The sequence below is a fragment of the Lactuca saligna genome, chromosome 1, assembly GCF_052625555.1.
Source record: "Lactuca saligna cultivar CGN05327 chromosome 1, ASM5262555v1, whole genome shotgun sequence".
Taxonomy (NCBI): Eukaryota; Viridiplantae; Streptophyta; class Magnoliopsida; order Asterales; family Asteraceae; genus Lactuca; species Lactuca saligna.
Genome location: NC_136417.1, coordinates 46,345,321 through 46,359,974, shown reverse-complemented (window position 1 = coordinate 46,359,974; position 14,654 = coordinate 46,345,321). Strand labels below are relative to the sequence as shown.

The 14,654-nt window shown below is 35.5% G+C and overlaps 1 protein-coding gene across 1 annotated transcript; it reads left to right on the top strand.

Moving 5' to 3' along the window:
- Positions 1-4,658: 4,658 nt before the first annotated feature.
- LOC145035158 (histone H2B.9-like) lies at positions 4,659-5,287 on the top strand. Its single transcript, XM_078983751.1, has one exon. It carries the CDS (start codon positions 4,733-4,735, stop codon positions 5,153-5,155), a length of 423 nt encoding a protein of 140 aa, XP_078839877.1. The 5' UTR covers positions 4,659-4,732; the 3' UTR covers positions 5,156-5,287.
- Positions 5,288-14,654: the final 9,367 nt, after the last annotated feature.

The following is a 14,654-nucleotide window of genomic DNA, read 5'->3' as shown; positions in this document are numbered from 1 at the left end:
CATAAGATATACCCGAAATAATAAAGAGGGGTCAATCTGCCAGTAATATCCTTTTTGCATCTTTTCAACTCCATTTTCTTCCTTTTGCATTCTAGTTCCTATTTTAACTGTAATTGAATATTTCAAAGAATATTAAGTATCTTTTAGTTCTAAATAACATAAAAACATGGTATAAAATAATAAGAAAACATCATAAATATATGCATAAAATAGACGTTATCATCGAGTACACCTCATAACATACATGATCTATCCGACAGCCGACGCATAAGGTATTTGACTCATTTCTGCTATCTCAGCCTTAGTACTAGGGCTTTGTGTCTTACTCAATCTGGCGTTACTCTGGATGGGTAACTCTCCTTTCTTGGAGTCCTGCATGTCGAATCTCTTCAGCACCTTATCCAAGTAGGTACTCTGACTAAGTCCAGTTAGTCTTTTGCTCCGGTCTCTGGAGATCCTTATCCCTAAAATATAGGTAGCTTCTCATAGGTCCTTCATAGAGAAATACTTCCCAAGCCAGGACTCAACTTCCTGCAGGGTTGGGATGTTATTTCCTATGAGTAGTATGTTATCCACATACAATACCAAAAAACTAACTATACTCCCACTAGCTTTGACATACACACAAGATTCATCTTCACTCATAGAAAAGCCAAACTCTTTGAATTTCTCATCAAAGCAAAGATTTCGTCTGCGAGGTGCTTGTTTTAATCCATAAATGGATTTCTCAAGCTTACACACTCTATTAGGGTACTCTGTATTGACAAAACCCTCTGGCTGACTCATGTAAACATCCAGTTGCCATATTTCATAGTCATGAAATGCAACTATGGTTAACAGAACCCTAACAGACTTAATCTTGGCCACTGGAGAAAAAAAGTCTCATCATAATCAACTCCCAGAGTTTGTGAGAAACCCTTTGCAACCAATCGTGCCTTATAAGTGTGTACATTACCATCCATGTCAGTCTTCTTCTTGAAGATCCATTTGCACCCTACAGTCTTACGACTTGGTACATTCTCAACCAAGTTCCAAACTTGATTGCCATACATGGACCGTATCTCACTGTCCATTGCCTCTTTCCATTTGGCTGAATCAGGGCCTACCATGGCTTCCGCGTAACTGTTAGGTTCATCCAGAGCTATCAGTGTCTCATCACTTATAAGTGTATCACCTTCCGCGGTAATATAGGATCCATAATAAGGCTCAGGTGCATTCCTAACCCTTGTGGACCGCCTCAGAGGTACGTACTTGTCAATTGGCTCAACAGGAGTTTCCTCCTCAAGTTGAGTGCTAGGGTTTGAAGTTCCTTCACCACTTGACTCTTGAATTTCTTCAAGGTCAACTTTCCTCCCACTGTTTCCTTGGCTTATGAACTCTCTCTCCCTCTCTCTCTCTCTCTCTCTCTCTCAAGACAACCCTCCTTGCTACAAAGACCACATTTTCACTAGGTCTGTAGAAGAGGTAACCAAAGGATTGGTGTCGGTAGCTAATGAAAATACACCTCTCGCTTCGAGGTTCGAGCTTATCATGGGTCTCGCATCTCACGATAGCCTCACAACCCCAAATCTTGATGTGGTCTAGTTTGGGTACTTTACCAGTCCACATCTCATGAGGAGTTTAGGCAACTTTCTTTGTAGGGACCAGGTTAAGGATATGGGCGACAGTCTCTAAGGCATACCTCCAAAATGAGTTTGGTAACGAAGCTCAACTCATCATGGAACGAAGTATATCCATCAAGGTTCGATTACGCCCCTCAGCCACACCATTCAACTACGGTGTCCTGGGAGGTGTCAATTGTGAGATAATCCCACATTCCATAAGATAGTCGAGGAACTCTGAACTAAGATACTCACCACCTCGATCTGATCGAAGCATCTTAATGTTCCTGCCTAATTGATTCTCAACTTCCTGTTTAAACTCTTTAAACCTTTCAAAAGTCTCTGACTTATGCTTGATTAAGTAGACATATCCATATCTACTGTAAAAGTTAAATAATAACGATTAGCATCCCTTGTGGCATGTTTGAAGGGTCCACACACATCCGTGTGTACAAGATCCAACAAACCTTCACCCCTTTCACAAGAACCTGTGAAGGGTGACTTTCTCATTTTTCCAAGTAAGCATGATTCGCAACTATCATCTGACTTTAGGTCAAATGACTCCAAGACTCCATCCTTTTGGAGTTGGCGTATGCATTTCTTGCTTATATGTCCAAGAAGACAATGCCATAATGACGCTTTATCCAAGTTATTATCATTAACATAATCAATACACAATACATTATTTCCTAAGTTATCAACCACAAATACAGTTTCATACACACCATCACAAGGTAATGCTTTAAAATAAAGAACATTATTAAATAAAGCATTAATCGAATCAACATCATTATCAAATGAAAAGGTAAAACCTTGTTTATACAATACATGAAAGGAAATAATATTTCTTGCCATTTATGGCAAATAACAACATTTATTCAAATCTAAATTGAACCCACTACTTATCGATAAAGTATAAACTCCAATCTTGGTGACAGGTAATGCTTTCCTATTCGCCATGATTAAGTTTATTATTCCATGCTCCACATTCTCACTTCTTCTTAGTCCCTGCAAATCAGAACATATATGAATACCACAACCGGTATCAAGGACCCAAGAGTTAGAATGTGGTGAGTTATTAGATAAGATAGTGTAAATACCTGCATGGTTGGGTTTAACTTTCTCATCCTTCACATCTTGCTGGTACTTTGGGCAGTTTCGCTTCCAATGAGACTTTTCATGAAAATAGAAGCATTCAGTCTCTTTTGGGTCAGAAGAAGAAGTGACAAAACCTTTCTTGGTTCCACTTGAAGAAGAGCCATCAAGGGTCCTAGCCTTGGTACCCTTTGAAGAGATATTTCTCTTCTTCCCTCTACCTTTCCCGATTGCCAAGACAGGGGCGGAGTTTGGAGTAGGAGTGTTAACAACCAACTTACCTTTAAGACGTGTTTATGCAGTCTTGAGGAGTCCCTGAAGTTTGCTGAGTGTGACCTCTTCCTTATTCATGTGATATGTCATGCGGAATTGATCATAACACGATGGTAAGAAGTGCAAAATGATATCTATTGCAAGCTCCCCAGGGAAGTTCACATTAAGTTTCAGCAACCGATCCACATACCTTTGCATTTTCTGCATGTGGCTCGTGACGAATTCCCCATCCTTCATCATGGTTGTTATGATGGAGCAGATAATTTCATACCTCTCTTGTCGTGCACTTTGATGGTATCTTTCCATCAGATATTGGTGCATTTCAAAAGGGTAGAAGTCATCATAGGACTTTTGGAGTTCTGCTATCATGGTGGCCAACATGAAGCATGCTACTTTGGTAGCATCCCTTTCATGTGCCATGCGGAATTGATCCCTGAAGTTTGCTGAGTGTGACCTCTTCCTTATTCATGTGATATGTCATGCGGAATTGATCATAACACGATGGTAAGAAGTGCAAAATGATATCTATTGCAAGCTCCTCAAGGAAGTTCACATTAAGTTTCAGCAACCGATCCACATACCTTTGCATTTTCTGCATGTGGCTCGTGACGAATTCCCCGTCCTTCATCATGGTTGTTATGATGGAGCAGATAATTTCATACCTCTCTTGTCGTGCACTTTGATGGTATCTTTCCATCAGATCTTGGTGCATTTCAAAAGGGTAAAAGTCATCATAGGACTTTTGGAGTTCTGCTATAATGGTGGCCAACATGAAGCATGCTACTTTGGTAGCATCCCTTTCATGTGCCCGGAAGTCAGCGATCTCCCGGGGAGTTGCAGTGGTCTCATCAATCTCCTTAAGCTCCTTGTCGATGGCATATTCTTTGTCCTCGTAGCGGGTAATCATCATGATGTTTTTGATCCATTCATTAAAGTTGGATCCATCAAAAGTGACTTTTCCCACACAAGTTCATAAGGGTAAAGGAGCCATTAGGATTAGAACCAGAAGCAGCGTTGTTTGAAGACATCTGAAATAAGAGAACAAGATTAGTTTAGATATTAAGAGAGTCCTTAAAAAAACACCCAAGTGTAATATTAAGGCTAGGATCCAATCATAATATATTATAACTCAGAAGAGGTATGTCGTAATCAAAGCTATAACATATTTGAAAGATAGGTGAATGACGATTCACCAATTTCCACCATGAAAAACGAAATATAAATATTATGTTTTTTTAATTGGTTCTTAGAAATTCCAAGATCATTTTGATTTTCAATGAACTTTTCAAAGACATGTTTCAATCTCGAGTGTGACCTCCAAGTTTTGTGACTGAGATACCATGGATCACAAAACAAGGTGTGAATTAACTATGCATGAGTCTTATACCTAGTTGTTTACTTTACGAACCAAATAATATACGTGTTATAATCTTGTTTTTAAAATGTAGTATCACCTTTAAAATCAATATAATCAATTAAAAAAACTAATCTTAGACACTTTGAAAAAAGTAATTGCATTTAAATAAAATTTACACAAAGCAATTATTCGTGGCCTAATTTCCCGCGTGCTAGAAGGTCTGTACACGTGTCAAGGATGCCATGTCAGCAATCCGTGTGAAAGCACTTCAACCAATCAAATCATCCTTAGATTCCTATATAAACCAAACCCACAAATCCCTCGGTCCCCAACTTGTATCCTCTCTGATTCGTTTTCTATTCCATTCATCAGAACTTTATCGATCGCTCTACTTTGATTGTAACTAATGGCACCGACGAAGGCTGAGAAGAAACCAGCGGAGAAGAAGCCATCGACGGCAGACAAAAAGCCAGCGAAGGCGGAGAAGAAGCTTCCCAAAGAAGGCGTATCCAGCGGCGGCGTAGATAAGAAAAAGAAGAAGATCAAGAAGAGCAGCGAGACTTACAAGATCTATCTCTTCAAGGTTTTGAAGCAAGTTCATCCTGATATTGGAATTTCAGGCAAAGCGATGGGAATTATGAACAGTTTCATCAACGATATATTTGAAAAGCTCGCTCAGGAATCATCTCGTCTCGCTCGATACAACAAGAAGCCAACGATTACTTCACGCGAGATCCAGACGGCGGTTAGACTTGTGTTGCCTGGTGAATTGGCGAAACACGCCGTCTCTGAAGGTACCAAGGCCGTTACCAAATTTACCAGTTCTTAGATCGCAACATGATTGATCAAAATGGAAATATGCGATTTGATCGGTTCCTATTTGAACTCTTCAACCTTTATTGTTCTTACTTTCGAGATCTGCATCTATTATAGTTCTCCGATATACATTGTTTTTTGATAACCGTTATTCGTATGTTCTTATTAGTGGTTTCGCGAATCTTAATTTCAGAATTTACCATGATCCGATACAAATTAGGGTTTCATGATGACCAATTTTACAAAATAGACCGCTTAATTCATGTAGTTCTTTTATCATCTTTGAATTTGCGAGGGGCAAATAGATGTTTCGTCGTTAAAATCAAAATTCCAAAATAAGTGTGATTATTGATTATTGAGCGAACTTCAGGACAATCGTTATGAAAGTGCTTTATCCACAATGCAAAATTTCTGTATGCGAACTACTATTCAGATGTATTGCCATGTATCGTTTTTTCTATTTAACGTCAGTGAGTTCAAAGATCAGTGAATTCGAATGTCAAGGAGTTCAAAAATCAGTGAATTCGAATGTCAGGGAGTTCAAAAATCAGTGAGTTAAAAAATAATGGAAACTTCAGCTTAGTTTCTATTATAATGATTTCTTTATTCGTTTTTTTTTTGTTTGCAGTAAACATCATCTATATATTCCAATGACGATAGAACTTCACATATTTATTTAAATTAACTATTATAAATTTATATAATTAAAAAAATCTATTAAGTAGTAATTTATCTAAAATAGTTAATTTATAATTTTGATTTTTTAATATGAAAGTTTAATTATGGAGCTCTTAATAGCCACGCCATCAGGGGTTTTGAGTTTATGTATCCTATTTAACACTAGAAACCTTTTTATAAAGCAGGCCAGGTCTCTAAATTAGAAGGTAGAAAGGTAGAAGTGGAGTTTATTCCTCTAGAATTAAAAAAATAATAATATAAGAGACATTTTAAACCAAAACATGTTAGTTAGTTAGGGCTTTAATGACATTTTTCTTTTCAAATCTATGGAGTTTATTAAACTACACATCATCTTGATTATTTAGACGATCTATCATTTGTTTTTTAGAGCTATTCAAAAATGAAAAGGTCTCCACTTGAAACTTTATCTAGAATCTAACAAAACGACCAATTTTACGAATCGTTCAATGGGAATTTGTGTTTCATCGTCATCGGGTATAAGTCAACTTCATTATTGGGTTGTATTTAGATAATTATTCCTGGGTTTCTTCATTAATTGATGATTGATTGTGAGGGGCATTTTAATTCTAGAAATATGTGTGTTTTTTTTTTCCTGTAATGCTCTTTGTTACACATGACATTGTAAATAAACCTCTTTTAACAACTCCTAAGTTTTTATCAGAGAAAATGTTCTTGTAGCACAATGAATTTAGAAGTTTGGTATAATTTCACCACTGATGTTTTTTTATCAGCAATAGGCCATCTAACTTATAATATTCTTGTCAATTAAGTCGTTGTGACCGATTTTAAAAGGTTTAACCATTTACTTATCTTACCTTGCATCTGGCGTGTACTTTATCTTACCTAGCATTTGACGTGTAGGGAAGAAGATATGAAGTTGCCATGTTGACTACACGTTGACTTCCATGTCAATGATCCTCTATTAAAAAAAAGTTAGAAGGCTCAATTGGACCACACACTTTCTTTGTTTCTATTATCGGTGTAGCTCGCTAAGCCACCGAATCTATCAATAGCGTCTTCCTCCTCGATCTCATCATCCAGAAACCTATTATTTTAGCTCTCAAACTTCAAAATCAATTGTTGTAAAAATGTGTGGGTGTGATAAGCCCGCTAAAGAAAGAACAAGTTGGAAATAAGTAAGTACATAAAGGTGATTATGGAATTGTCGGAATAGCTTGGAAAGTTTCCAATACTCCATCTTTGGTATAAATTCCTAAAAAATCTTAGTACATCCTTACAATTTAATGTGAATGAAAATGATGATGACAATGGTTTTTATGACTTATGCACGAGAATACTTTGTTTAGTTCTCGATCTTCTAGTTTGCTTATTGTAACCATGAGATATGTGATGAGTTGTGAGTACATTGTGGTCAAAAGCTTGTGTACCCTTAATTACATATTTCACTGCTTTTATTATATTTTGATGTTATTATTTTTATAAACATCAAAATACGTTATTATTTCACTGCTTATTGTTACTATTTATTTTTATAAATTAAATTGCAGACAAACTTCAAAAAAATGTACATATTTTATGTGAAAGGATGATGAGTTAGAGGAAGGTTACTTAAAAGCCTAAGGCCGGAGGGAGTAGAGATTGACATCCTCAAGATGTAGACAAAATCGACCGAGGTATGTCGAGTTATGTTGCCGAGCACGAGGAGTGATGTGCACCGAGTACACGTCGACATGCAGAGTCTACTCCCTGCAGCGTAAGGTTACTGAAGCAGAAGCTGGATAGCAAGGAAGACACGTATGAGTTTGTAAGTATGTGGAAAAAGTTGATGGAGCTAGAGTTTCTCCTTTCAAATGAGAAGAAGCAGACTTTGAAGCCTGACGACACAATCTTAAAGGAGAAGGCAGTTATGGAGATACTTGAGAAGAAAACGGATGCTTCCATGCAGGAAGCTTTGAGGTTAAAGTTAACCCTTTTGTGTATTATGGTGACGTTGGTACTTTGGTTCTTTAAACTAATTCATTGAAGTTAAACTGTACGAACTAGGGTGTTTAGTATATGTAATATGATTTTGTTTAATGATGCAGTTAGTATTCGAACCAACTTTTGACCGCCATTGCCATGGTCGATGATTTGTGGATGATGTTCCCTGCATTAGTATGTAGGTTTTGTTGGAAATTACCAATATCCTTTAATAGGGAATTTTGTAAAGTTGTACCCTTTATTTAATCTAATCTAATGACAAGTAGTAGTTTATTTATATAATTGAGTGTATTATATGTATTTTATTTGTTTTATGTGGTCCATACTATATTTGTCAAATGTGGACCATCATCACACATTTCTTAACAACATTGTCTACATTAATCATTAAAATACACACAAAAGGACCATATTGTTCATTATAATTAATGCAACATGTAAATTGACAATGTAGTTGAAAAGAAAGCAACCAACTTTCTTATGCTTAAAACTTTCATAAATGGCAACCAACTTTCATAAATAGTAACAAACTTTCATAAATTGCAACAAACTTTTATAAATTGCATACAATTTTCATAAATAGCAACAAACTTGCATAAATTTCATACTACTATCATAAATAGCAACAAACTTCCATAAATTGCATAAAACTTTCATCAATAGCAACAAACCTTCATAAATTGCAAACAATTATCATAAATAGCAACAACCTTTCATAAAGTGCATACAACATTCACAAATAACAACAAACTATCATAAATAGCAACAAAATTTCATAAATGGCTTACAACCTTCATAAATAACAACAACCTCTCATAAATTGCATTCAAGTTTCTTAAATAACAACAAACTTTCATAAATAACAACAATCATTCATAAATTCCACCATCACAAATAACCTATCATCAAGGTTCTGTTGTTGTAACATCCCGAAATCAAGTGTATTTTATTTGTTGGATTAGGTGTATAAGCCCATAACTATAATTGGTATATACTTGAATTGATAGTATCATAGTCCTTTTGGGTTGCCCTCAAAACTACAACTGGACATGATGATTTTTGGAGAGAGATGTTGATTTATTAATTGATTAATAATTTGAAATAAATTTAATGTATTATGCGAATAATATATTAATTAGAAATAGTAATATTTAATCCGAAATTAATTGGAATTAATTTTGGGATTAATAGAATTAATTAAAAGTATAGGGTCTAAAGTGAAATTGTTCAATAGTTGAAAACGAGACTCCAAAACCTTCTCGGAGAAGGTTGGACGGGTTCTATAGGGATATTCTAGGGTTTCTAGAATATCCTATGGGGGTAAATATGGAGCTGGATAATTACCAATTTGAAATATTATTATTATATTCAGATTAGGGTTATCCAAGGCTTCGTTGTTGCACTAGAGGCACGACATTTATGGTGCTTGCTATCAAGGCTTCAACAACAAAAGGATCTTTGTTATTTGTCAATAATAATCAAGGTATGTTTCTCTTAACCTTAATTAGAATTTCGAAAATATGGTAGGGATCTTAGGGTTTCTTACTTGATGTTCACAGTTGTATATTTAGTTAGAGAAAACATAGATCTTATTCTAGGGTTGCATGCACACTTAAGAGTTTTATTTGTTTTGTATCAAACCCATCAGTAGTATCAGAGTCTTACCATGTTTTCTATTGAATTGTTACAATAGATGAATTGATCAAATTAAGGTTTATGGAAATTAAACCCTCTTGGAATAGGGTTTTCAAAACTAGGGTTTCTTAGGCTCTAAGTTTCAAAATTTTGGTAAGGGTTGCAACCCTTACCTTGCCCTACAAGTTTCGATTTTTGAGGGGTTTTCTTGCCCCTCAAGATTTCAAAAATAAGGTAAGGATTGAAATCTTTACCTTCTTCCCTAAGTCACTAATTTCGAAAATTGATAGTTATTGATAGGGTTTTCTTATTTTTGGTAATTATCAGTTTATTTGAATAAATATGATAATTATAAAAATTGGTTATCCCTACCCACTTTTTTTGAAATTTAGGGGGAATGATTAGGATTAAACTATTTTGATTAATTTAATTGGATAATCCCTACATGATTTAATATTAATGTTTAATTAATAGATGATTATTAAATCATTTGGTTTAATTTTAAATTTAAATTAAATTTCTAATTTTCAAAATTGAATATTTAAACCTAGTATTTTGAAAAAGTTTTAAAATACACTTTATACTATATGTAAAATTAAAAGTTTAATATTTACTATATGTATAAGATTAAGTCAGTCGAACCGTTAGTACGCCTCATTCACGAAATCGATGTATAAGGGGGGTATAAGGAAATTGACTATAAAATGGTAGTTGAGTGAGTGTCGACTCTCACCCACCGCTTCCTTGATTGGTGGAGGGTCGTTAACCTAACGGGTTTGATAGGACAAATTAATTCTCATTAATAAGTATAATGCGATTAAAAGTAACTAAACATTTTATTTTAAAATCCAAATCTTAGTTATTTTAGGAAAATGAGAATTTGTATGCTAACCCATGAAATTGCACATTGCATTTTATTAGTCGCTAGTGGAGCGTGTGTGGTTAATCAACACACTAATAGGCACTAATAAAGAGTGGCAATGAGGGTCTCGAAAATTATCACTGATTAATGGAGCGCGTGTGGTTAACCGAAACATTAAGAGGAGATGATAAATGACATCGAGGTAGCATGCTAATTTGCATGGTTATTCACATCTTGTTCGTGATCATTGGTATTCCAGTCACAAATAGAAGAGTATAATCGAGAATAAAAATGCCATTGAAGAGTTTTAATAAATCTCAGAAGATCCAACAATTTCATTAAAAACCCAATTCGTTTTCTCATGGTGAAATTGGTAAATCGTCATTTACCTACCTTCATATAATTTACATTTAGATTACAACATCCCTTTTCTAAGTTGTGAATTATTTAGTTGGATCATAGCCTTGATATTTCATTTTGGGTGTTATATTGAGGATTATTCTTATCTAACTAAAACTATCTTTCTTTTATAGATGTCTACTCCAAACGATGCTTCTGGTTCCTCTTCTTCCTCCTCCAACAACAACTTATCCTTGTTGAACAACTACTCAAAGGTGTAATTGGATGACACCAATTATAATGATTGGATGCGCAACATAAAAATGGCCATTCGTTTCGAGGACAAGGAATATGTCCTTGAGAAACCACTAAAAGATGTAGAAGAAGAGAAGGTCACTCCTGAAGAGCTTGATCAATTCAAAAAACACTACAATGATGCAACAAAAGTTGCTTGCATGGTAGCCATTATGACTCCTGAATTGTAGAGACACTACAAGGATTATTGGCCATAGAAAATGAACAAGAACCTTATGGAAAAGTACCATAAGCGAGCTCATCAAGAGAAGTATGATGTTGTAAAGTCCCTCATAGCTAGCAAGATGAAAGAGGGAGAGTTTGTTAGCAACCACGTTAAGAGAATGCAACGATACATAGATAGGTATGTCAAGCTTAATGTGAATTTTGATGAAGAGTTGGCAATCAACATAGTGTTGAATTCTTTGCCAAGTTTTTATGATCAGTTCATATCGACATATCATTTGAACAACAATGAAACTACTTTGTCTCAATTGTACAACCTCCTCCGAACAACTAAACAAGAATAAAAGGAAAAATTGTTGCCTCCACTCCTGCTGCTACTCCAGTTCTGGCCATAGGTCAAGGAGAAGGGAACAAGAGGAAAGGTCATCCTAAGAAAAAAGCTTGAAGGGAAAGTCCCATGCTGGGTTATCAAGTAGTGGACCCAAAGAAAAACCTACTTCTGATGCCCCCCTGTTTCTGATCCAAAAGAGGACACTTGCTTCTACAACAACAACAAAGGGAATTGGAAATGAAGCTGCCCAAAGTACTTGAAAGATATCAAGGATGGCAAGGTGAAGCCAAAATTGGTAGGTATTTACACTATATTATCTAGTAACTCATCATATTATCGTTCTTGGGTCCTTGATACAAGATGTGAATTTCACATTTGTTCTAATTTTAGGGGCTAAAAAGAAATGAAAATGTGGAACATGGAAGGATAAACTGGGTCATGGGGAATATTCAATCTTCACCTGTCACCAAGATTGGATTTTATGGCTTAGTGCTTAGTTGTGAGTTAGTCTTAGATTTAATAAATTGTTGCTACTCGTCATAAATGAAACAAAACATTATTTCCTTTCATGCATTGTTTATACAAGGTTTTAAATATTCTTTTAATGATCATAATGGTTCTATTTCTGCTTATAAAAATGGTGTTTTTTAATTTGAAGCTTTACCATGTGATGATGTGTATGAAACTGTGATGATTGTAGACAATTTAGGTAATAGGGTTTTCCAAATTGATGTGTCTAATGGTATATACAAAGAGTGCTTGTGGCATTGTCATCTTTAACACATAAACAAGAAACGCATCACCCAACTCCAAAATGATGAAGTGTTGGAATCATTTGACTTAAGGTCGGATGATACATGCGAATCTTGTTTATCGGGTAAGATGACAAAATCACCTTTCACTGGGTCTTGTGAAAGAGGTGAACGTTTGTTGGACCTCATACACATGGATGTGTGTGGGACTTTAGATCCATCCCAAGGGATACAAATCGATTATATGTGGTTTTCACTAATGATTATAGCAGATATGACTATATCTACTTAATCAAGCATAAGCCAAAAACCTTTGAAAAGTTCAAAGAGTTTAAACAAGAAGTTGAGAATCCATTGGGCAAGAAGATAAAGATGCTTAGATCTGATAGAGGTGGTGAGTATCTTAGTATCGAGTTCTATGACTACCAAAAGGAATGTGGAATTGTTTCACAGTTGACACCTCCCAGGACACGACAACTTAATGGTGTGGCTGAAAGGCACATCAAACCTTGTTGGACATGGTTCGTTCGATGATGAGTCGAGCTTCTATTATAATCTCATTATGGGGGTACTACTTAGCGATTTCTTCCCACATTCTTAATCTTGTCACAACTAAGTTTTGGATTAATGTCTAAGTCCATAACTATATTGGGTAATACTTGACCCGACCCGACATGGTCCATTTGGGTTGCATGGCATCATGCATTTGGATAGACTATAATGAGAGAAATAACACTTAAGGTTGGTTAATATATTATAAGTTCTAATATATTAATATGATTATTTAATTAGTATTGTTCAAGAATTAATCTAGGATTAATTAAGTGATCAAAAGAAGACTAATTAAATATATGGGTTGATTGTGTAAATAATCCATACTTATATAGTGGGCTAATGCTCCATGGATTGTCAAGTTGAGCTAAAACCTATAAGATGCTCCATGGATGATCCATGGTGTATTTGTACCCATGGATCATGGAAATTAAAGGCCATGACAATTAGGTTTTACATGGTGTAACCCTAACTATATAACGATCTTATTTTTGGAGAAAATCGGCCACTATGAATAATAGAAAGGGCTAGCCGATTTCATGAAGTGTGAATTCCTCTCAAGTCATTCCATGTGTATATGGTGTTGTGTGAACCATTTGAGGTGTCACACTTGGGGCACTAGGCACTCAAGCTTCATGAAGACAATCTACATCAAAGAGGTATGTAATTCTAACTTGATATATTCATATGAATCATGTTATTATGCCAGTTAGGATGAATACCTTGGAAAGTTCATATTTGCATGTATAATAGAGAAAACATAGATCCAAGGTATTTAGGGTTGCATGTACACTTAGGAGTGTTAGAATGCGCAAAACCCAACACTAAGAAGGTTTCCAAAACACCTCATGAGATGTGGACATGGAAGGTTCCATCGTTAGCACATATTAAGGTTTGGGGTTGTGAAGTTTTCGTAAGATGAGAGACTCACGGAAAGCTTGAACCTCGAAGCGAGAGATATATTTTCATTTGGTATCCACATAAGTCCATTGCATATTTGTTCTACAATCCTAGTGAGAATGTGGTCTTTGTAGCATGAAGGGGAGTCTTTCACGAGAGAAAGAGATCATATGTAAAGAGGACAGTAAGAGTACTATTGATATTGAAGAAATTCAAGAATGAAACGATGAAGAAACCTCTTAAGATACTAGGGCTCAACTTGAGGAAGAGATTCCAGTTGAACCAATTGATGAGTAATTACCTCTGAGGCGTTCCAATAGAGTTAGAATGCCACCTGAGCTCTATGGTTTCCATATTACTATAGATGGTGTTGCATTTATCATTGATAGTACACTGGTAATTTGGATGAACCTTAGAAGTACAAGGAAATAATGGCAGACTCTGAGGCTGCCAAATGGCAAGAGACAATGGAAAGCGAGACCATGTCCATGTATGACAACCAAGTTTGGAATTTGGTTAATAGTGTACAACGTCGTAAGATATTTGGGTGCAAATGGATCTTCAAGAAGAAGATTGAAATATATATGGAAAGGTACACACTTTCAAAGCTCGATTGGTTGCGAAAGGCTTTACTTAAATCCCGAGGGTTGACTATGACGAAACTTTCTCACTTGTGGCCAAGATAAAATCTATTAGGGAAATGCTAGCAAAAACTGCATTTAATGATTATGAAATATGGCAGATGGATGTCAAAACCACTTTCCTTAATGGGAAGTTGGCTGAGGATGTTTACATGAGTTAGTCAGATGGTTTTGTAGATGCAAAGTATCCTAATAGAGTGTGTAATCTTGAGAAATCAATTTATGGATTGAAACAAGCTTCTCGTAGATGGAATCTTTGCTTTTACGAGAAGGTCAAAGAGTTTGAATTCTCTAGAAGTAAAGATGAGTCATGTGTATATGTCACAAATAGTGATAGAATAGTAACCTTCCTGGCATTGTATGTTGATGACATAATTCTT